The sequence below is a fragment of the Rhincodon typus genome, chromosome 16, assembly GCF_021869965.1.
Source record: "Rhincodon typus isolate 14 chromosome 16, sRhiTyp1.1, whole genome shotgun sequence".
In the NCBI taxonomy this organism is placed as follows: domain Eukaryota; kingdom Metazoa; phylum Chordata; class Chondrichthyes; order Orectolobiformes; family Rhincodontidae; genus Rhincodon; species Rhincodon typus.
Window position 1 is genome coordinate 42735289 of NC_063347.1, and position 25548 is coordinate 42760836.

The window sequence follows — 25548 nt, forward strand, 5'->3', positions numbered from 1 at the left end:
TGTGTGTTTGGGAGGGGGGTGGGAAAGAAAAGAAAACAGGCGATTTTTTTTTTCTCTCTCTGCATGCCTCGGCAATGGGAGGTGAGCGGCGCTCGTGTGTCTGGCTCAATAATGTCGGAGTCTCTGTGTGTGTGTGTGTGTGTGAGTGAGAGTGAGTGTGTATGTGTCTGTCTGTGTACACAGTAAAGATCTAACGCTGTTCCTCTTTGTTTTTATTGCAGTTTTTCAAGGCCAAAGAGGCAAGCCAAACCTGGCTCGGAGGACGGCTTCTGGGACTGTAGTGTTTGCACCTACAGGAACAGTGCGGAAGCTTTCAAATGCAGCATTTGTGATGTACGGAAAGGGACGTCCACACGGTGAGCGATCGGTTCTTTTATTTGTTGCCTTATTCTGATTTGTGTGTGTTTGTTTTCTTTTTTGTTCGGGGTTGAGGGGGGGAGCGGTAATAGGGATGTGTGTCTGGAAATAATTAAATACTGGTTGAATCCAGACTTGTTGATTTTTTTTTGATGTTACCCTGGCTGGGCTGCATTCTGTTGCATTTTCTCTCTCTTGCTTTGTAATAGAATGGTTATGTAATAGACCCTCCCCCCACCTATATTTGGACGATCTTTTTGAAAAAATAAATTACATGTTAGGAATTGGGCTGCTATAATATTCAGTTGTAAATGGCAGGCGTCTGGACTTGGATAGGATCGTGACTGAGGGGGAAGGTAACTAAGAAATGAGGTTTTTTGGAGGGATGGCGGTGTTCAGAATGTTAACTCTTCAGCTCCTTGTTATCATTCTCTTGGTTTCTATCAAAATTTCACATTGGTGTGAAATTATTAGCTTGTGTTTGGACAGATATAAAATTGGATATGCCATTACAGCTCATGTACAGAGGTTGGTGCTTTTGCAAATCTATTTGTTTTTGCGTAGTGACACACACTGCATGGTGAAGTAGTGTGAGGATTTATTTCTCTTTGTGTATATTTCCAGTTTTATCAGATGCGACAGCTTCAAGTAAATCATTTACCAATAGTTTGAGTAAATCTACTTTCTTAGTGATTGGCACTGTCCCTCTGAACTTAGTGATGAGTACGTGGAAGGGTTTCAGGAATTGCATTTTCAAACTTCGAATGATTGTCGTCATTTACGAAAATATTTTTCTCTTCTCTTTAAAATGACGACATTTCTGTACTTGCTTCCAGCTGTGAGTAATAATTGACTTTCTGCAGAAATCCCTGTGTGGGCTGTTTATTGTGATGTGGCCGAGTTCTGACTTTATCTGGCGCAGTGATTGAAACTCGTTGTGGGGAAACACTTTCAGAAAGTTTTGTCTATTTTCTGCGGAAGCAACTGATGCATGAAAAAAATAGCCACAATGCTGTAAGAGCCATAAATGGACAGCATTTCATCCATTTTGCAAACACATATCTTTTCCTGTCTCTTTAAATGTTTTTGATGCACTGATTGTCTTTTTACACATCAGACAATTTAACAAATCTACTTAATTTTATTACCACTTATTTGCTAACATGTCATTGCTATACTTTTCCGAGTGATGGATGTTGAGGTATAAGACTTTCTGATGGAGGGCCACGCTTCCAGATTCAGTCAATGAACTGGTGTAGCTGCTATCCCATGGGGCAAGGAGGATGGAGTGTGTTATGTGTAGAAGCGTCACGGTGGAATACATCTTTTTCAGCATGTTCATTCAGTGCTGAGATACTACTACACTGGTCACAAAATATTAACTAGCTATCTCCTGGAATTAAATAAAATAGGCAGAATGTCCACAAAGGCAGAATTGTTATTCGCTATTGAATTTGTGACATTACACTCCCAATTACTTTGGGACTAAAAGCAATGTTTTTATGATTAAATGAAAGTTTTGAAGCGTGGATGCTGTTTGATTTGGAAGGCAATGCAATTAATAACGAGTTGCACAATATGGAGCCTTTACATAATGAAATCCCCTCTTTAACCCCGCTCCCACTAATTGTAAAACCAAATATGACACTGAGCCACAAATTGAGCTATTAGGTCACGATGACCAAAAGTTTGTTCAAAGAGGTAGCTTTTAAGGAATACCTTGAAAGGACGAACATGAGGTAATGAAGTAAAGATATTCCAGAGCTTGGAACTTCAGCAGTTTAAAGCAAAGGTCATGAAATTGGCAAGGTACAAGTGATCAGAATTGGCAGAGTGCAGATTTGAGTTTTGAGGCAGGGGAAGATTACAGTGATAGGAAGGGATAAGGCTATAGAGGGATTTAAAATTTTGTTTGAGAATTTTGTAATTATAGACATTGCTTGGATAATGTAAATCAATAAGCACAAGCATGATTGAAGAACTGGAGATACTGAGTTAATACATGGGCAGCAAGTTTTGAATAACCCAAGTGTAGTCAAAATATGAATATAAACTATTCCCAAACAGAAGCTATACTTGAAGTAAATAAAGAACTTATTTGAATATGATTGGACAAGTTCAGTATTTCTGGTCCCCTTTACATTTCATGGCTAGTAGGTGGAAAATCCAAGTTATTTTTCAAAATGACTGATCATGTCATTGGGCGTATGATACAGGTTTGTGTTGTTCTGTCTTTGTTATTGAATTTAGATTGCAGACTATGCAAGGTTTGCATTTTAAAAATAACTTTCTCATGCCTCATTGCCCAAGAATTAGCTTTAACACCAATTAACTTGTATTGACTGGCAGTTTGCACGTAGCAGTGTCCCTCAAACAAATGTGATCATAGTCAAATAATGTTCCTGTGCTGAGAATCACTATTCACCGGACGTAGAGGTTACCGCCGTAACTCTTTGAAATGTTATCATGGGAGGTTTACTTTAGTGTAGAAAGGACCTCCGTTTAATGTCACATTGAAAAAGTTGTACCCCTAACAAAGCAACATGCTTACTGTGCTGTGCTTCTCTATAATGAAGGAAATCTGTTAGACTTATGTGGTCTGGCTTACATATGACTCTTAACTGCCCTCTGGGCAATAAATGCTTAGCTAGGGAGGCCCACATCCTTTGAACTAATATATTTGAAAAGTCAGCCTCAACTTTTGTGCTCGTTCAGGTTTCTGACGTGGGAGTTGATTGAACCACCTGGTGCTACAGAGATTGGGATGATGCCAACTGATGCGTGGTTAGCAATGAATGTCTAGATTGATGATGCCAGGGTTGAGCCCAGGCTTTGTGCATTTCGATTAGTTTAATCCTGGCATCTCCAATGTATACAAATCAAGCTCCCCCTGTACTGAGCTATGTTCCCAGTGACAAAAAGGGAACTCATTCCCTTTCACTATGAATTCCTCCCTTGCTAAGGCTGAACTAGACCAAACTGGTCTTGGATGTCCTTTCAGGCCACAGCAAAACTTCAAAGCCCACAGTTTTCATTTTATTACTTCAGGTTTAGGCGCATTGGGATGTGTATTTGTGGATGTGAGACCTTGACTTTGAAATGTATCAATCTACCCACCAAGATGTGATGTGGGGGCCCTTCACTTTTCCACTCAGCATCATAAGCTATGAAATGGATGGCTAAACTGGTCACCTGTTTATAAAATTTCCTCTTGTATGAAAGCAGTAATGGCTTAGAATGTTTCCTGGATTAAATGAACTTGATCTTTGGGGGCACAATTGGGAAATCTGCAGATGACACAAAAATTGGCCATATTGAGGATAGCTGTAAGCTCCAAAATGATATAGATGGTTTGGTGGAGTGGGCAGGAAAATGGCAGATGAAATTCAGCTCCAGTAAGCATGTTGGAATGCTTTTAGGGAGGTCAGAGTAAAAGGGAATACACAATATAAACACAAACGTACTGACAGGAGTAGATGAAGTGGAGAGATCTTGGTGTGCAAATGCACACGTCCATAAAGGTGGCAATACAGGTAGGTAAGGTTGAAAAGAAGGCATATGGAATGTTCTACTTCATTCGCAAAGGTACAAAATACAAAAGTAGCGATCTAATGATGAAACTATATAACACACTGGTGAAGCCACAGCTGGAGTGTTGTGTGCAGTTCTGGTCACCACATTACAGGAAGGACATAATTGCTCTGGAGAGCGTGCAGAAGATTTACTAGAATGTTGCCAGGGCTGGTGAATAGTAACAAGCGGAGAGATTGGAAAGATTGGGGTTGTTTTCCTTGGAACAGAGAAGGCTGAGGGGTCACATGATTGAGGTAAACAAAATTGAAGGGTAGAGAAAGAATGGACAGGAGGAACCTGTTTTCCTGGGCAGAGTTCATAAACCAGGGGGTCATAGATTCAAGCTAAGTGGCAGAAGGATTAGAGGGGATGTGAGCAAAAACCTTTCCATGCAGAGGGTGGTGGGTGTCTGGAATTTGCTGCCTGAGTCGATTAGTGGAGGCAGAGTCCCTAAACTCTTTAAAAATTAACTGCACTGTAAGTGCAGTAAGTTGCAGGGCTATGGACCTTGTGCATGAAGATGGGATTAAAAAGGGCGTCTGGGTGTGTTTGGGTTGGTATGGACAAGATGGGCTGAATCCCCCCTCCTTACGTGCTGTACCATTTCTGTGGTTCTAAGTACGCTGTTTAGATGTCATGTTTAACCTCCTGTCTCCTGTGTGATTTTGGCTGAAACTGCAGTATTTGGCATTTCTACCCTTGAGGAAGAGTGGAAAATCCATCAGAACTTGCTGTCCTCCTTATTCCCTGTTAATTGATCCTGTATTATAGAGCATTGGCCAAGAGCAAGATCTGGTTGAGCTGCAATTCCTTCTTCCTGCCCGAGTGGAATATCCTGCCATGGTTCATTTGGTGAATGTGGACATGCACACCACTTGGTGACTTACAGGAGGAATGTGGCCCTATGAATTATGGTGCAATGAGAGTTGGCCCTTTTTGGGGTGGAGTGAAGAAATTCATTTGCTGTTTTTCTAGAATAAGAATTACAGCAACACTTTACAGGACATTGTGCAATTTTGTTGGAAAAGACTGAGGGACAGTGTAACTAAATCTGTTTTCAGTGCCTTTAGTTTGCTATCCATATGTTCAAAATTGAGAATCAGAAGGATAAGAGAGTCATGATTCCTTGATTGCTTATGATTTAGGATAGAATTTTAGTATGCTTTGTACGCTTTCTAGAAAATAATTGTCAAGCTTTATCATTTTGGATGAAGGCTGGAAGTTAGAGGATCCTTAAGGTATGTTTTATTTGTTAGTTATATCTTGACCTAAGAATTGATAATCAAACACAATTAACCAAAGCTTGAGAGTTGCTGGAACATCTTCTTGAATTATTAAATGTTGTCACTTGTATCTCACTTGGTAGTGCTTTTGCTTCTGATGGCTGAGGATTCAAGTCCCCTCAAAGGACCTGAGGATAAGAGTCAAGCTGACACTTCCGTTCACTATTAGTTTGTGCAATTTTTTGAATGAGATATTAAGACTCTGTCTATCCTCTCAGGTTCACATAAGCTACCTGAAATTCCTCAACATTACTCTCAGTTCTGGTCATTATTAAATTGCTGTTTGCATCATGTGATTATGTGCAAATTGACTATTCTGTTTCCTATGTTGTGACAGTGACTTTGCTTCAAAAAGTACTTTGACTATAAAATATTTTGGAACATTCAGAGGTCATAAATGCTATATAAATGCAAATCTTTCTTTAAATGTACTTTTGCAAACCATGAAATGTGCTTAATTTCTTTCATTTGTCTCTTTAGTGCAAATGCCGAAATGTGTTGTGGTCGGAAGCCATTCTAACAGTTGAATTTAATTTCTGTCAGTGGCTAAATAATTGAATATTTTACCATTACTTGGGAATGAAACAATACAATATCTCCTTTCCATCTGTTTACTCTTCTTGAGCTCTTGAAATGTTCAATTCTGCTTTGGGAAATTCTGTTGCAGTGTTAAGAAACTTGTTTAAATGAGTCACTGAAATTTTCTTTTACACTGTCATTGTTGTAAATGTGATAGGTAACAGAGAAAGTTGAGGGTACCAGCTTTACTACAAAATAAGAATAGTGTGGTTGATGTGTCAAAGTGAAATTTCAGATGTCTGCGCTGAGTGTGCAGTTATTTTTCAGTGCCTTTTTAACCTCCCAAGGATGTCTTTTGACTACAAATTTTTGTTAGTTTAATTTCATTGTTCCAACAAATGCCTCTGTCTTTTAGTCTTCTTGTATCTTGGCTCAAATTGATTTATAATATACACTTTGAAGTTAAGTAAAATAAAAAGTAGATGATTAGGAAAATCTTTCTAATCCTTGCTGTAGGAAAGCAGTTTAAGGCATTCGGTATCCTACTGAATGTAGAATAACAGTTTCTTGTGTGAATACAGTTCAGCGTGCATTTTGAAAGTGAAATGTAATTGCATACTCTTCAAGGAAGGGGGCTCCCTGTAGAGTCGAGTGTGCTCACTTTCTAAGATGTGTTTTTAGATGCTCTGTTTTTTTCTACCCAAAGTACTTTACTATTTTGTGATACTTTTGCACTTTAATTTGCATTTGAATTTCTATTCTAGAACTTGCTGATAAGAAATTGAAATTATTGTTGTATGCTGTGTTGTTTCTCTTCCTCTCGGTACATCATGTACGTTCCTTCAGTTGATAGTTAAAATCTATTTTGGAGCTAATTATGCATGTAGTTCATCAAATAAGGCCATCTGGAATTCAATGAGACATTTTTACCTCCTATTTACATTTCTAATAGAAATGAACAAGTTTGTTGGCAAGCCTGGAAAGAGGTTTTATTTCGAACTTCTAAATTTGTTTTTATAAGGGTGTGTTGGCTACTTGAACACTTGACAGTGCTATTTTACAGTTCTGATCATGTAAGAAAAACACAAGGGTGGTACTTAGCCAGTTAACATGGTCTTTGAACCCTGTGATCATTATAGATTGCACCAATGTCTTATTCCCATTCATTGTTTAACTTTTGTGTCAATTGTCATTTAAGAATTTAATGGACTAAAGAGACAAGAATTGGTTACTATTCATGAACATTTCCAACAAACTGTACGTTAAAAAGTTTTACATGATTTTGTGCAACTGGATGCATTTTTGCACTGTGCTAACATGGCATTGCCACAATATTACCACAGTTTTTAAGACCTATAACTTACTCTTGGCATGTATGCCAAATGTCAGCATGTCACAATTAACTTTTTCTATGGGATTGTAGATTTGAATTAACAAATTAAATTTCGTTAGTGGGCACACTTAGCTTTAAGAATTGAATTTGTTCTTACTGGAAAAGTTTGAAGCAAAAATTTTGAGGCAGACGTTTGGTTTCTGAGAACTTGTTACAGGTACTTTTGTTTACTGTAAGTGTCTGAAGAGATTTATGTACATAAAGAAAACAGCTGTAATCTAGCTTTTCACTTTTACTTGGCGTTGCATGTTTGAGGCTCCTTTGTTCTTGTGCTGTAGCTATTTTATGTAGTAATAGGGAGGGGCATTAATCAATAATATGAATATAATTGCTGTCCTTAAACTAAAGATAATTGAGTGCAAAAGACTGCCCAAAATGCATGCTCCTAGGTTCTTGGGTGCTACCATTTTCTTTACTTTGATTTTTAATAATTGCACAGTATAATTCTTCTAGCAGATGTAAATAAATCTGATAGGCAGTAAGTTGATGCTTGCTGATGTTTCTCAGCACATTACTTTAATGGGAAGATTTTGCACCCATTTTAACTTGTGAAGCTATATTAAAGTCCATAGAATTATTTGTATCTTCTTCGATTATTAGGAGTGAATCTACTTGTGGCCTCAAAGGCAGAGTTATAGTCTGGAAAATGCACAAACTCTGTTTCTTAAAAAAAAATCAAAACCTTCTGAAAAAGAAATTCACAATGTAATACTTCCAGCACTATTCCAAGCAATCAGGTCAGGTAGCTTTTCTCGGACATGTGCACTAATGTTTGTCCAAATGAGTGTGCTTTTGCACTTCAGATTGTAGAAGGGTATTATATTAGCAGATTTAAACTATGCCTGTAGTTTTTATGCAAAACAACTTTATGCTAATGTCATAATTCTAATTCTAAAATCCAGGGAATATCAATTTGTTGGGTTTGACTTTCAGACCAAATTTATACCAGAATTATGGCATTGTGCACAAAAAGGCTACGGGTGTAGTGTAAATCTGCACACTAAATACAATAGCCCTTTATGTTCAAAAGTGCAAAATCACATCTACCTTGAAAAAAGCAATAGTGTGACAGGCTGCATTTGCTGCCACCACAACTGCAGGGGTGTACATACTGTTCATGAAGTTGCAGTGATGATACAGTTAGCTGCCTGTCTGAAAGAATGGGACCATCCATAACGTAGTGCAGTGCAAAGATATATTTTAACAAATAAGGTGCCAGTAAAATGTTCTTTCCAAATCAATTATATCCTGGATTTGCATACTGACTCACTCAACAGTGTGGATTGATGAAAGTTGCATGATGTACAAGGGCAAAATACTGTCAATACTGGAAATGTGAAAACATTGAGAATGCTCAATGGATCAGGCACATACCTGGAGAGAGGAACAAAGTTAATTTAATGATGAACATTTCATCAGAACTGGAATAAAGTTAAAGGTGCGACAGGCTTGAAGTGAGTACATAAGTAGGGAAAAGAAAAACGTGCTGGATAGAATGCAGATGAGATTACATGACAATGTCTTGACAGGACAATGCAAAGGCGATACAAACACGAATGAGCTTGCTCTGCCATTCAATAAGATCATGTCTGATCTCTTTGTTCGAATTCCGCATTCCCATCAACCCCTAACTGCTTTATTTGCCTAACAAGAATATCCACCTTCACTGTAAAAGTATTCAGTGACTCTGCTGCCTTCTGAGGCAGAGACTTCCAAAGTATCTGCACCTTTAGAGGAAATAAAATCCCCTCTTCTGGCGATTTCATGTGACCCCTCATGTCTAAACAGTGCCCCCTAGTTCTGGACTAACTTCGAAGTGGAAACCTCCCTTCCACATCAACTTTGTCAAGATCATTCAGGATGGTATCTCGCATCTCACTTTTAAACTCCACTGAAGACAAGCTTAATCTGTCCAACCTTCAAGTCAACCTGCATGTTCCAGGCATCAATCTTGTAAACCTTCTGAGTTGCTTCCAATGCATTTGTATCCTTCCTTGAGGAAGGATAGTTGGAACATTTAGATCCTTTTGCGTTTGGGGATTCGGCCATTATTCTCCTTTGAAGCAGTAGTCTGCTTTTTTTGATTCTTAATGTCAAAGTGAATAACTTCGCATTTTCCTACAAAATCCATATGTCAGATTTTTGTCTGCTTATTCACTTGCACCAATTTGCAACTACATGTCCTCTTCACAACTTTACTACCTGTTTCCATGTCATCTGCAAATTTAGCTACCAAGCTTCCGCTGCCTTAGTCAAGTCATTGCTATAAATTGCTTAAAAACTAAGGCCCCAGTACAGACCCCTGCAGGACTTCACACATTTCAACCTGCCAATTTTAAAAAAAGCCCTTTTATGCATACTATTTTCTCCCTGCCAATCTTCTGTCCATGCTAATATTTGCCCAAAACTGTGTTCTTAGTTTGTGATATAAGTTTTTATGTACATCTTATCAAATACTTTTTGTAAATCCAAATACAGTACATCTACAGGCTCCCCATTATCCGTAATGCATGTTACTCCTTCAAAGAACTTAAGTAATATGATTTAATGTGATTTCCATTTTACTGAATCATGATGTCTTTTCCCGATTTATCTTGAGGTTTTAATTACCCAGCCATGTCCTCCATAATTGATTGTAACACCTCCATCATAGCAGACATCAAACCAACTGGTGTATAGTTAGTACTTTCTGCCTCCTCTCCCTTCTTGAATAGATGAGTTAAAAAATGTTAGTTGTTTTCTAGCTTGATGGAACCTTTCCAGAATCTAGCAAATTTTGGATGATTTTACATCAAAACATTAACACCATTATCTTACTAGTCGCCCTTATTTGTTAAGAACTCTAGACTGAAGTCCATCAGGATCCAGGGTGTTATCAACTTGCAGCTCCGTCAAAAGGAAGCAAGACAGTGAAGGTCCTAGGGGAGTATAGAAAGTGCAGGGTGGATCTCAAGAAAGCATTTAGGAGAGCAAAAACGGCGTGTAAAAACACTGGCAGGCAAAATTAGGGAAAATCCCAAGATACTGTACAAGTATATCAAGAAGAGGACCAAGTGGGCGATCTGTGTGTGAAGGAAAGAGATAGAGCAGTCAGTCTAACATCAGTGTTAGGGAAACAATTGGAAGAAGTAGTGAAGGAGAAATTTAATCTCCATTTAGAGAGGCAAAGTTTGATTGGGGTAGTCAGCATGGTTTTGACTTTTCATGCCTAATAAGTCCGGTGGAATTTTTTGAGGAGGTGACCAAGTGTTTGGATAAGAGTAGTGCAGTTGATGTAGTTTATATGGATTTCAGCTAAGCCTTTGACAAGGTCCTACGTGAGAAACTGATAAAAAGGTGAAAGGTCATGGGATCCAGGGTAAACCTGGCAAATTGTATCCAAAATTGGCTTAGTGATTTATGGTGGAAGGCTTTTTGTTTGATTGGAGCCCAGTGTGCAGTGGTATACTGCAGGAGTCAGTGCTGTGTCTGTTTATTGTTTGCGATATTCATAAATGATATAGAAGAGAATGTTGAGGGGAGGGAGGTGGCAGTGATAATTTGTGATGATACAAAGATTGGACAGGTGGTTGCCAGTGAGGAGGGAAGTGTTAAGTTACAGGAGGATTTAAATGGTTTAGTCAGATGGGCAGATCAGTGGCAGATGGAATTTAACCTTGACAAATGTGAGGTTATGCCCTTTGGAAGAAAAAATAAGACATGGAAATACTCGATGAATGGCCGGACAGTAGGAAGCTCAGAGGAATAGAGGGAGCTTGGAGTGCTTGTCCACAGATCCCAGAAGGTAGCAAGAAAAGTTATTAGGTTAGTTAAGAAGGCATATAGGACACATGCCTTTTATCAGTCGTGACATAGATTATAAGAGCCGGGTGGTCATGTTAGAGCTGTACAGAACTTTGGTTAGGCGATAGCTGGACTACTGTGTGAAGCTCTGGTCACCACACTATAGGAAGGATGTAATTGTAACGGAAATGATGAAAAGTAGATTTACTAGGATGTTGCCTGGGATGGAGTATTTGAGCATTGAAGAGAGGCTGGATAAACTTGGGTTGTTTTCTTTGGAATAGCAAAGGTTCGGGAGGACCTGATAGTGTATAAGATTGAGGAGAATGGATGGGGTGAACAGAAAGCAGCTGTTCCCTTGGTCCAAGGGGCTTTACAACAACGGGGCATAATTTCAAAGGCAGGAGGTTTGGAGGGAATTTGAAGTAGTTACTTTTCACCTAGAGGGCACTGGGGTCTGGAGTGCACTGCCTAGGAGGATGGTTGAGGTGGGAAGAAGAAGGGTCTAGGCCCGAAACGTCAGCCTTCCGGCACCTCTGATGCTGCTTGACCTGCTGTGTTCATCCAGCTCTACACCTTGTTATCTCAGATTCTCGAGGATCTGCAGTTCCTACTATCTCTACCTATAGTGTATGATCCTATGATCAGTTTACTTAGTTCTGCTTCACTAGTGTTGTAATTGCACCAGGTTCCCCATTTCCTTGCACCTCATGTTTTACAGCTATTACTACACTGTTTTTGTATCCTCAATCTTGAAGACAAGCAACATTTGTTAACTTCATCTACTATTCCTTTTTACCACTTCATTCCCTTTTTAGAGAAATAGCATTGACTTGATTTACTGTTTTCCTTTTGAAATATTTGTTGAAACAATTGCTAGTCATTTTTACATTTGTAGCTAGCTTTCTCTCAATCTAATTTCTTCCTCTGCATTAATCCTTTAGCCATTCTGTATCCACTCCAATCACCAAACCTGCCAGTCGTCTTTGTGCAAATATATGCTTCGTCCTTAACTTCGTAAATTAAGTGAGGCATGTAAGGCTAGGGACCTAGTGCTGAAAAATGAGATTAGAATAGTTGGGTGGTTGTTTATGACCGGCGGTAGTCTGAAGGGCCTTTTTTATGCTGTAGATCCTGATTCTATGATGGATCTTTCCATTAGCATTTTCTTTGCAGTTGGAATGTACTTAGTGAGTATTCTGAAATGTTCTTAACTGTCCCTGCTTCTGTATTGATTAATCCCCTAGCCTGTTATCCCAGTACTCTTCACTAGCTCAGTTTTTATGCCCGTATATTTGCCTTTATACAAACTTAAAAGTCTTTAAATCCATTCTTTTCGTTTTCTAACAATGTAAAATCAAAACGCTGAGTGATGCTACTACCTAGGGTTGCCTTTATTCTGAAATCTTTAATTGTTTCTGTCACATTACGTGATGCCGTGATCAATATGATGCTAAGGCCAATATGATGCACTCTCTGGCTGGTTTCAGCATGTGCAGCTTCAGGAAACTATCACAAATACATACTGCAAATTCCTTGTAGTTATGATTTGAACAGATTTGAAAAAATTGAATTCAGTGAATGTTGACAGCTGCAAGTGCCTAATCAGTGGTTGCAGTGCTGTTTATTGAATTGATAGTGACCTTTATTGCAACAGTCTAGGAGTCAGAGGACAAAGTTGGGTGGGGTGGAAATCAAGTTGATAGACAACTGGAAGTTCTGGTTCAGGGTTGTAATGTGAATGAAGGTATTTGTTAAATGGACTGTAGCAGTTCAAGAATACAGCTCACTACTTCTTGAATGGGTAATAAATTTTAGCCAAGTCAGTGAAACCCAGATCTCCTGAATGAATGTATTTAATAAATGAAATCAGTTTCTTTCTTTGATCTGCCTATAATGCAGCGAAAATTGCAATCTTGAAAGTGAATTTAATGTGTTGAAATTGAAATGTAAGTAAAACATGTCTACGAGCAGTGAACAGTTGGACTATTTGAAGATGCTGTTGTTGACGTCACATTTGACATCACGTTGTTCAAACCTTATTGCAGCTGCTTGACGTTAACTCATCCTTCTGTTAGTATTTTTTTAAAATTCTTTTAAAAAACTAATCTTTGCATATGTGCAAATTCAGTCACCAACAGTTCTTGCAACCATCTAAGCAGATTGAGTGGTCCTTGTGGAATTGAAGAAAGAGAACAAATTTGGATTTAGAACTTCCATGACCTCAGGCTCACTTTGAATTGTTTTGTGGCCAAAATAGTAGTTTTTGAAGTGTAGTCACTGATATTATTTAGTTAAACGTGGATGTTGGTTTGTTCCTAATAAGATTCAAATATCAGTGTGCTCAATGACTGGATACACTATATTCGTTGTGGTATAAATATTAAATAGCAATATTAGCGCATTAGGGTAACTACCAAGCTATTCACATGTTATGTTAAGATTCATTGGAGAGGGAGGTGACTCGTCTGTCAGATGACCCTTTTTTTTTGTCCACTTTTGGTTTGCTTTGGTGCCGAGAAGTTTTTGAAGTTGCTGGCTGACTTAGTAATTTGGTTTCCTCATTTCTTGGTCAAGCAACATTTTTCAGAACAATCATCCCTTAACATTATTTCATGTATTTCATAATCTTGTACGTTTTCAGTCATGTGCCTTAGCTAGTTCAACTGCGTGCTAGTGTTGTTTTTCCTCTACCTCAAGGAATTACTCAGTCTGCTTGTGTGCTTTCTTGTTCTGATGCTATTGTTTTCTTTACACTTGTCTCTACCATAATTTTCTGTCCTCCAGGAACTTTTAATTGGCACGCAACTTCCCTTTTTTGTATTCTAGTTCCAAACTGTTCGTCCTTTTTTTGTTGCTGCCGTACAAGGTGGTTTCTAACTTGGTATATTGTATTCACAGTAAGTTCTGTTTCATTGTCTTTAAGGCTTAATAGCAGTCCAATTGTTTATTGCACTTCAGCTGTTACAAATTGAGAGGGTTCCCTCTTGTCCTTGTAGAAGTATTATTGTGCCTGTTTAATAATTAATCTTGAGTTCTTGTCTGCAAGTGGTATTGGATCCTGTTGCATTCTGCTGTCTCTTTTTGAAAGGTGGGAAATACACTGACAGAATAAGTGTTTAAAAGCTAAAACTATAATTCATTTGTAGATAATTTGAAACAACTGCATAAGATACTGAATCAGCGCAGAGGGGATTATAGCTCTGTTTAGGAGTATGCTTCTTGAGTTAGTTCTTGGTAAACCTTGTCCAAGTAACATAGTGTCGTTCTATGGCGTTTAGCCTGGACATAAATTCTAGTATGCATTATTGAAGTTCTTGAGTTTTTGTTTAGTATGTTTTGCACTTTAGCTTGTATTCCATATTCCATTCAGTCAACATTTTAACATGTAATGCTGTAATTTTACCACCTACCGGTGGTGGGAATGTATCGAGGAAGTAGTGATACTGTCATTGGACTTTTCATCCAGAAACATAGGCTACACCTCTGGGAACATGTATTTGAATCCCACCAAGGCAAATTTTCAAATCTGGATCAAATGAATAAATCTGAAACTAAAAGCTTACCTAACGCTGACCAAAGAAATTGCAGTAAAAACCCATCAGCTCACAATGACTTCAGAGTTTAGGTTAGTTCTGACTCTAGATCAGGTTAACTCTTAACCACCCTGCAAAATGGTCCAGTGAGCCACTCGGCTGTCTTCAACTGCTACAATATCTTTTCAAAGAAATTAAACCAAATTGACTAGCCAGCATTGATCAAGGCAGAAAAGGCAACTACGTGTAGCCCTGTTGGCTCTGCTTATGCTGCAATTGAGAGAGCTGTCCCACAACAACAGTCTGGCGATGAAATTCTCAAGGAATCATTCTTTCTCAACTGTGTCCTAGACACCAGCATCATAGTCTGTAGTTCTGTTCTGTTTGAAGGACAGAAAGGGTAGCACTGTGCTATATTGTTAGGAGGGAGTTGTCCTGGGATTCCTCAACATTGGCTTCATGAAGTCTTACAGCATCCATTCCATGCACAAGGAAACTTCATTTCCCAACTCAAGACTGGACAGCCATGAAGTAAAGTGTACTATCAGCAACAGCAGCAGAGCTGTATTTGATCACCATATGTAAATTCTTGAAGTGACATAATTCCCTCATTCTCTAGAATAGAATAGAAATTTATTGTTGTGTACTTTCACATGAAAAATACCATGAAAAGTTTTATAAGTTGCCCTACTACAGCGCCTATATTAATGACAGAAGTTATACATAATGGAAAAAGTAGTAAAATTTAAGATAAAATTCAGTTAACTGCTCCTGGGCTCGGGGAAAGCCAATTTAAGGAACAGTGAAATACCCGGAAGATGTAGCCAGGACAAGAGCGCCACACAGGGCTGCTAGAATCTTGGGTAGGAAGCCGCCACCAAAGAAGACTGCCAAATTAGGCTGAGACCGCCACTCCTGGACAAGATTGTCTGCCAGGCCACTGGAATACCTGGAAGTCAATGCTGATGAAGACCTCTGCTGGGACAAGACTGCCACGCCAGGCTGCTGGATGCCACCTCGTTGTTGGCCTGGGAAAAGCCTTCCACTGGAGCCGTTAAAAGAAGGTAAGATGAACCTGGATAGGGAATTTTTTTAAAAAAAACAGGCAGAGAAAGAAACAGATGTAAAAGAAACAATATAAAAGCAGATGGAGTAGACGAGCTGCGGGCTCCTGGGCTAAGGAGGCCGCATGCCACGCTGCTACTCCGCCACTATTTCTACCATTTACCATCAAGCAAGGGATCAACCCTGCTTCAATGAAGTGTGCAGGAGGCCATGCCAGGAGCACCAAGCATACCTCAGAATGAGATGTCAGCTTGAAGTGACAGCAGAGACTACTCGCATGCCAAGCTGTGCATGCAGCATGTAATAGCCCGAGCTAAGCAATCCTACAATCAATGATCCATAACTAAACACTGCAGTCCTGCCACACTGTCATGAGTGTCACTGGATAATTAAAACAGTTTTAGGGGAAAAAAAAAAACAAAGAACTGCGGATGCTGGAAATTAGGAATTGTTAGAAAAACTCAGCAGGTCTGGCAGCATCCTTGGAGAGAGAGCAGAGTTAACATTTCTGGTCCAGTGACCGATCTTCAGAAATGATTGCAGCTAGGAAAAAGTTGGTACATATTCCGACGTTGGAGTGAGGGTGGAAGGAGTAAATGATAGGTGGAGACGGCCTGGGAGAATCAGTGGTCGCTAATGGGTTGTTTGTGGTAGCAGCCTTTGTGATGACAAAGTCTGGTGTGTGGGGATTGGGATAAGGACATGGAAGAAGGTACTCGGGGCCCTAAAATTATTAAATGCGATTATAGAGTCCTGAAGGCTGCAAGGTCCCCAAGTGGAAAATGGGATGCTGTCAATGTCAACAGTGTGGTCCGCTTAACTATGCGGGCATGAACGCAGACTGGGTGATTGATTTGTAGAACACCTATGATCTGTCTGCAACAATGACCCTGAGCTTCCTATTGTCTGCCACTACAGTGCACCTCCTTATTCCCTGGCTAACACCTCCGTCTTGCTGAAGTACTCTCGCAAAGCTCAATGCAAGCTGGAAGAACAGCATCTCATTCTCAACATCTTCAGAAATGCTGAGTGAATGATCCATCTCTGTCTTAAGCATCACACATGTCAGTCTTCAGCAAATTCAGTTGAATCTGTGATATTAAGAAATGGCTGAAGACTCTGGATACTGCAAAGGCTTTGGGAACTGACAAATATTTTCAGCAATAGTGCTGAAGACTTGTGCCCAGAACTAGCTGCACATGTAGCCAAGCTGTCTAATACTTGTACAACACTGGCATATACCCACCCACGGGGGGAGAATGTTCTGTTTGCAAACAAGAAAACTCTGACCTGGTCAATTATCACCTGATTCGTCCACTCTCAATCATGTGGAAAGTGATAGGTGTTGTCAGCAGTACTATCAAATGGCACTTACTCAGCAGTAAGCTTCGCATTGCTCAATTTGTGTTCCACCAGGCCTGCTTGGCTCCTGACTTCATTACAGCCTTGGTCTGAACGTGGCCAAAAGAGTTGAAGTTGAAGTGAGGATGACTGCCATTGATGTAAGCCAATATTTGACACTATGGTGTCAAGAAGCCTGAGCAAAACGAGTTGGTGGGAAATTCTGATTGGAATTGTACCTAGCATGAAGAAAAATGCTTGTGGCTATTGTAGGTCAGTTATTCTATGATTCTACGATCTCAGCCATATGCATATCTACAGAGTTTTTTTTAGGGCAATGGGAATGTTTGAGAAATCTTTGGCAATGTTCAGTCCAATTCGTGACTCGGTGAAGCAGTCTGTGTCTCAATGCAGCAAGACCTGGACAACATTGATACTCTGTCAAGTAGCATTTGTATCGTACAAGTGCCAGATACTGGCAAATCTCCAACAAAAAATCCAGTCGTTGCTTCGTCCCATTCATTGGCATGACCATCACTAAATTCTCCCACTACCAGCTTCCTAGGGAGGTTACCATTGACCAGAGGCTGAACTGAACCAGCCATGCTGAAGACTGGCTACAAGAGCAGGTCAGAGACTGGGAATTTTATATTGTGTAATTCGCCTTCTGACTCCTGAAAGCTGACTTCCATCGTTCCTGATGCAAGTCAAAAGTGTGATGGAATACTCCCCAGTCACCTGGATGAGAACAACTCCAACAACACTCAAACTTGACAGCATCAATGCAAATAACCCCACTTGATTCATACCCCATCTAACACCTTCAACGTTCGCTCCCTTCATCGCACAGCTGCAGCAGTATGTACCATCTACGACGTCCTTTGCAACAACTCACTAATGCTTCTTAGTTTCTGTCACATCCACGACCTCTATTACCTAGAAGTGTAACGGCAGCAGGTACTGATAGTGGTGTTCTCATGTGAGTTACCCCTCCAAGCTTCTTACCGTCCTGACTTAGAATTTTATCATTGTTGCAATAGTGAAAGAACAATATTCTGGCACTCCCTCCCTAACACAACCATGTACCTGCAGCAGTTCAAGATGTCATTATTACACATTCCCGCGTCTGAAGTAATTTGTTCCTTCCTTTGTGCTAGGTATGACTTGAGCCCGTGGAAAGTTTTTCCCCATCAAATATTTGGATCATCATCTTGGCATGTTTAGTTGGAAGTAGACACCGATACTTCAGCCTTATCTTTTGCACTGATGTGCTGGGCTCTTGCATTATTGTGGTTGGCGATATTTGCGGCGCCTCTACCACTCTTAGTTTTAATTGTTCTCCACTCGTGACTGGATATGTTAGGTGGCAGGGTAAGACACTCCAGTCGGAGCTCCTCTGCTCCACCTGTTCTTTTTCTTTCTTTCTTTTTTTTCCTCTTTTTTTTTTTTTCCCCTTGAACGGAGGAGTTGGTGAACCCCAGTGATGAATTCTGAAGCAGCAGCTGGCATAGGGAAGCAGTCCCGGAGAAAACTTGGAGCAGCTGAGAGCTGGTATGGAGCGGACTGGAGGTTTATAGCGAGTGGAGCAGGGATGGTTGTTGGACTGGGGCCTGGCGCAGGCGGTCAGACCACGTGTGAAAGCCCGTGCGTTCAGCTACTACAATGTAAAGTTTATTTGTAATTTGTTTATCTGACTGTAGTGTCAATAATTTAACTGTCTCATTCTAACTTACTCTTTAAACACTGTAAAGTAATACAATTTTATTCCTCTTTTTGTGTCTAAGATTTGTACTCGGGTACTTGCACCTAACATGGTGCCATAAGAGGCGACATTGTAAACTTTTCACTGTACTCCTGTACTTGAGTATACATGGCAATAAGGATATTCTATTCTATATGTGGGTAACAGCTGGGAAGTTTTCAGGAGATTTGAATGGATTTTTGTTTCCACTTGGGGTGATGGGAAAGACAGAAACTCTCCATGATTTCAAAAAGTACTTGAATATACACTTGAAGTGTTGTAATCTATAAGACTACAGACCAAGAGCTGCAAGATGGGGTTAGGCTGGATGGTTACTTGTTTGCTAATATGGACACAGTTGACCCAAAAGCTGCCTCCTGTGGTGTAAATTTCTATTATTCAGTGCTGTGAAATTTTTGAAGCTAATTTCTGTTATTTTGGATATTTTGTTTCTTCAGTGAAATTGCTTTTGGGGTTGGGTTTGGAATGATTCACTAACTTTAACCAAGAACTTAACATTGTTCATACACATGTGATAGCCAAATCTCTAAAGTAATGTGAATTAATTTATTGCTTGAATGAAAATAAGGAAATTAATACGCTATTTCCCAAAGTTTTAACGGATTCTATTGTATCGGATGAAGTGCAGTTTAATTCTAAAATGTTTGCTCAGTTTATTCTTGGTTATTGGTCACCTTTTCTGAAAAAAAAGCAACAATGTGAACTTTGTTTCTTTTCAGGTTTTACTCAACCTGTTTGAATCTAAATTAAATTGTTTCATTCAGAAAAATGAATCTTTTACAATAAACTAGTAAAGAAAGACTTGGAATGCTGGATTGAACTGGTTCCATATAGCAGAAAATACTGACGTGAATAATTTGGGATATTTTTGGTAACTTTTCTAGAGCAAATTATGTGATTGTAAGGGACAAAGCCAATGCAAATTTGAAGATGTTGGTTTTTTTGAGGTAGGTGGTATGCAATTTTATTTCATAATGACAGCCCGCTTCCTTTTTGATTCTTCCTAAATAGAAACCAATCATTTACCACCTAAGCAAGATTATGCTTATCAAAAATCTGTTCCAAATCTCATTCATCCATCACCACTTGTGCTTGCTAACTGCAGCTGGTTAACCTTTCAACAGTCCCTCAATTTCAAAATCCTTGTTCTTTTCTATTTGTGTAGTCTCCTCTGGCCTTAAGCCTTTAAGATCTCTCCAGTTCACCACTTCTGGCCTCCTACCATCCCTGAATGTTGTTCCTCCATTGGTGTTTATCATTTCATTTACCTTGCTCAGGGGCACTGGAATTGCCTTTCCAAACCTCACCCCATCGTTTAACTGTCTCTCTAGGTTTTTAATGTGCTCTTAAAACCTAACAATTTGATCAACTTCTGGTAATTGTTCCTGATCCTTTTTTTTTCAAAATGTCTTTGTTTTTTGCTATTGCTCTTAAGTATAATAAATGCTGTCTCAATTGGCTGGATGGCTAGTTTGCAATGCAGAGTAACCCCAGCAGCATGGGTTTAGTTCCCACACCAACTGAGGAAACCGTGAAGGTTCTGCCTTCTAAGTCTTGCCTGAGGCTTGGTGACTCTTGGGTAAAATTCACCACCAGTCATCTCTATCTAATGGGAGAGCAGCCCTATGGTGTTCTGATAGCTTCACCTTTTTAAATGCTATATAAATATGTTGTTTCTTTTTAAACAACTGCATTGTAGGAAGTGTCAGCATCCTCATTTAAAGAATATTGCTTTCACTTTTCACTTTTTTTCTAGCAAATTTCACGTTTCAGTCTTGATAATTACCTGCAGTGTGGCAAAGTTACTAGAGTGTGCTTGTTGTGCTCATGGAGAACATGAGGTAGATTTTAATTGGAGAAAGCTGGAAGAGCATGGGCTCATTGGATATTTCAGAACCAGTTCTCTGTGTAACATAGGGCATTGAGTAATGGGCAGCATGCTGTAACATTATACCTTAGCATCGAGCGCACAAATTGAAGTGATTTTATTTGTCAATGAGGAGATTTTATAAATAAGGTACAAGTAGTTCTGCTATAACACGTGTTTCGTTAAGACAAGTTGGCTGTAACGCGATTGATGAATAGTGGATGCTATTTAGATTTTGCTGTACAGGTATAGCGGCTTTTTTTCTATAGCTATTTCCTTAACGGTTTTTTATAGCGTGAGGTCAGGCAAGAATGCAACTATGGTGTTATAGGAGAATTACTAGTATTGGGAAGAACCCTGCTGTGGTTAATCTGACATTTATAACATACAGATGTTTTCAAAATTGAATTTGTAAATGGTTACTTTGCTTGCCTGTTGGCTAGAAGTGTTGGACTATTTAATGAGCAGGATGGTTAGTAACCCAAAAACAGCATACCTCAGATTGAAACCCCTTCAGCCCCATTTTCATTGTGGTACAGATATTTTAAAAAATTGTCCTTTGGGAGCATTAAATGATAACTCTACCACTTTCCTTCTTGTAGTGGAAATGTTATAGAACATGCGTGGAATGTAATATGTAGTTCACTTCTAAAAACCTCAAATTCTTTTTTAAAAAAGCAACCCTAGTACAGAAAGAAGTGGAACAATCTGAGATGTGCACTTTTTTTTGGTACCTTCAGACATTTGGCAAACATCTTATGTTGTCGTGACTCTCATGCCGCCGCCAGTTGTGCAAACACCAAAGTTTTGGGATTTGCGTACGTTTGTTAGAATAGCATAGCATAATTGTTTAATTGCTCTGAAAAACATTCAACTATGTGAACACATTGCATTACAGAATTGCAGAACGTTGATTGTTTTGACGTGCGTCAATGTTTTTCTAATGTGAAGCATAAAATAATACGCTTACATAGTACAAGTATTTCTCCTATAATGCGATAGTTACGTTCTTGTGTGACCTTGTGCTATAGAAAATCCAGTTATAGGGAAATCGCTATAAAAAGTCACTACACCTGTACAGCAAAAAGTTCGCACTATCCAAACAGCATCACTATTCGTCAATCGTGTCACAGCTAATTCGTGTTAATGAGGCAGAAATACCTGTAGATAATTTCTCAGATTGAGATATGCCAGAAGTGATCAAATTTGAGCGATTAATGGCGCGGGGCACCCAGGTTTTATGGGTATTGGTTGCACGTCTTCCATTTAAAATTAAACCATGTAGCAAGATCAGCCTTCTCTTATTTAGGAACTACAGATTTCTGATTTTTAAAGCTGTTCATTTCTGAGCTGCAAGTGTAACTGAACTATTGATATTACGTAGATTGCAGGTTTCTGAGCATCAGTACTTGCATCCTTGATGTCTTATGAAAATCAGTGTTTAATTTTCCAGTCTATTTATTGCAAATCTACCTTTTGACTTGGAATTGATCAATCTCCAAATAATTTCTTGTTTTAATCCAAATCCCATTTTATGTTATTCAGTCTAAAGTTAACAATAGAATGAGGGACGACTTGGCTAAAGTAAACTGGAAACAAAGATTTTATGGTGGGACAGCTGACGAACAGTGGAGGACTTTCAAAGCAATCTTTCAAAGTGCTCAGCAAAAGTATATTCCAATGAAAAGGAAGGACTGTAAGAAAAGGGGTAATCTGCCATGGGTGTCTAAAGAAATAAGGGAGGCTATCAAATTGAAAGAGAAGGCATACAAAGTGGCCAAAAACAGCATGAAACTAGAAGATTGGGAAAACTTTAAAGGTCAACAGAAAGCCACAAAAAGAGCTATAAGGAAAAGTGAGATAGAACTTGAGAAAAAAACTAGCACAGAATATAAAGACAGATAGGAAAAGTTTCTATAAATATATAAAACAAAAAAGAGTGGCTAAAGTAAACGTTGGCCCTTTAGAGCATGAGAAGGGGAATTTAGTTATGGGATATGATGAAATGGCCGAAGCATTGAACAGGTATTTTGTATCGGTCTTCACTGGAGGACACTAATAACATGCCAGTAATTGACAAAGAGACGAAGGTAGGTGAGGACCTGGAAACAATCATAATTACAGAAGAGGTAGTGTTGGGCAAGCTAATGGAGCTAAGGATTGATAAGTCTCCTGGCCCTGATGGAATGCATCCCAGGGTACGAAAAGAGATGGCGGGAGAAATAGCAGGTGCACTGGTGGAAATTTTCCAAAATTTGCTGGACTCTGGGGCAGTCCCAGCAGATTGGAAAACAGCAAATGTGACGCCACTGCTTAAAAAGGGAAGTAGACAAAAGATGGGGAATTATAGACCGGTTCGCTTAACCTCTATAGTGGGGAAGATGCTTGAGTCCGTTATCAAGGAAGAAATAGCAAGGCATCTTGATAGAAATTGTCCCATTGGGCAGACGCAGCATGGGTTCATGAAGGGCAGGTCGTGCTTGACAAATCTTTTGGAATTCTATGAAGACATTACGAGCGAGGTGGACAATGGGGACCCAGTGGATTTGGTGTACCTAGACTTCCAAAAGGCCTTTGACAAGGTGCCGCACAAGAGGCTACTGCATAATATAAGGATGCATGGCATTAAAGGTAAAGTATTAGCATGGATAGAGGATTGGTTGACTAACAGGAAGCAAAGAGTGGGGATAAATGAGTGCTATTCTAGCTGGCAGTCAGTGACTAGTGGTGTGCCTCAGGGATCGGTGTTGGGACCGCAATTATTTACAATTTATATAGATGATTTGGAGTTGGGGACCACGTGTAGGGTGTCAAAGTTTGCAGATGACACTAAGATGAGTGGCAAAGCAAAGAGTGCAGAGGACTGTGAAACTTTGCAGAGACACATAGATACATTGAGTGAGTGGGCAAAGGTCTGGCAGGTGGAATACAATGTAAATAAATGTGAAGTCATACATTTTGGTAGGAGTAATAGTAAAAAGGATTATTACTTGAATGGTAAAAAGTTGCAGCATGCTGCTATACAGAGGGACCTGGGTGTCCTTGTGCATGAATCTCAGAAAGTAGGTCTGCAGGTACAAGAAGTAATTAGGAAGGCAAATGGAATTTTGTCCTTCATTGCTAAAGGGATTGAAATAAAAAGCAGAGAGGTTATGTTGCAGCTGTACAAGGCGCTGGTGAGGCCACACCTGGAGTACTGTGTGCAGTTTTGGTCTCCTTACTTGAGAAAGGATGTACTGGCACTGGAGGGGGTGCAAAGGAGGTTCACTAGGTTGATTCCGGAGTTGAGGGGGTTGGCATATGAGGAGAGACTGAGTAGATTGGGATTATATTCATTGGCATTCAGAAGATTGAGGGGGGATCTTATAGAAACATATAAAATTATGAAGGGAATAGATAAGATAGAAGTAGAGAGGATGTTTCCACTGGCAGGTGAAGCTAGGACAAGAGGGCATAGCCTCAAGATTGGAGGGAGCAGATTTAGGACTGAACTGAGAAGGAATTTCTTCACCCAGAGGGTTGTTAATCTATGGAATTCCTTGCCCAGTGAAGTAGTTGACGCTACTTCAGTAAATGTTTTTTAAAAAAAAGGTAGATTTTTTTTCGAACAATAAAGGAATTAAGGGATATGGTGAGAACGCGGGTAAGTGGATCTGAGTCCACGAAAGGATCAGCCATGATCTTATTGAATGGCGGAGCAGGCTCGAAGGGCCAGACGGCCTACTCCTGCTCCTAGGTCTTATGTTCTTATCACTTGTTTGTCAAAATGTTTTCATTCTAAGATTCAGAAGGTGAGGGAGGACAAGTTTTTTTGCTACTGTTAGCATTAGTTTCTACTTTAACAAGTAAAATCAAATTTTGCAACTTGCCCAGGGTTTTTTGAGAATGCTAATGGTGGAAAATTGGAAAGATGGCAAATAGCCAGAACTCATAAACTTTACTTTTGAAAGCTGTGGTCTACTCTTCAACCTTTGTCACGATACAGAGTAGCACCTAAAGAAGCACTTTACATGCAAGGGACCCGTGTCTGTCTAAGTTTACATAAGAAATGCTGGCTCTTTTTTGACTGTTTGATATAAAAGGCTTTCATTCTGATTATTGTTGTGCATAGTTTTTTTTCTTAACAGATGTGTATTATAGTAACCTTCAAGTGGGTTCTAACCCTTAATTATTTTCAATGATAAATTCACTAATTTGGTAAACTGGGGTCTGACCTCCATTTGGCCCTAAAACCAAACTATCCAAGCAAACAGTTTGCCTGTAATGGGGATATAATTATCCTGCTTAACTATTTTCAAGATTTCCTCTATACTCAAACATTTCAAAACTTTGTACTGAGAAAAGACAAAGGGTCTCTTTTGCAAGTTGCAAACCACCCCGAACCCAACGGATTTTGGAACTTGGAATGCCACGACCCTTATGGACAACCCCAACAACAACAGACCAGATTGTTGCACTCCCTTTATAGTCTGGGAACTTTGCTACAATGTTGACATTGCTACCTTGAGCAAGGCATGACCAGCAGGAGAAAGCCAGCTTAAAGACCAAAGTGTTGGTTATCCCTTCTGGAAAGCAAGCCGGAAGAAGAATGCTGTCTCTGAGATTGGCTTTGCTATTTAAAAAAGTGGACTAGTTGAACATCTTAGCAAATCCTTCTGTGGGATGGATGTGACCCTGGGCTTTATCCTAGCCAGAAGCAAGGATAACAGTTATCGGTGTCTACACCCTGATATCAGTCTTAACAAGTGAAAGAAGAAAGATGTTCTATCCCACCCTGAACAATCACGGTCCCACGGTCCCAAGGGAGACAAGTTGGCATTGAAGTCCCAGGAGAATCCGAGTCAGGAGGGATGCAAATCTTTGAAGGAGCAAGGAAAACAAACTCCAATGGAATCTTCCTTCTGACAAAGTGCTTAGCATGCAACCTCATCAGGACAAACACTTCCTTCCACCAGAGGGACAAGCAGAAGACCTCATGGCAACACTCCTATTCCAGGTACTGGCACATAGTGGACTGCATCATCATTCAAGCAAGGGATCCAAAGATGTCTACACACCCACCCCATGAC

General features: G+C 39.6%; 1 protein-coding gene across 1 annotated transcript in view; it reads left to right on the plus strand.

The window, feature by feature from the left end:
• Positions 1 to 25548, plus strand: part of LOC109935040 (RING1 and YY1-binding protein) — an 89742-nt gene that overhangs the window by 579 nt on the left and 63615 nt on the right. Inside the window, exon 2 of the mRNA XM_048606362.1 lies at positions 222 to 356. Coding sequence (XP_048462319.1) covers positions 222 to 356 — 135 coding nt within the window. The remainder of the gene's footprint in view (positions 1 to 221; positions 357 to 25548) is intronic.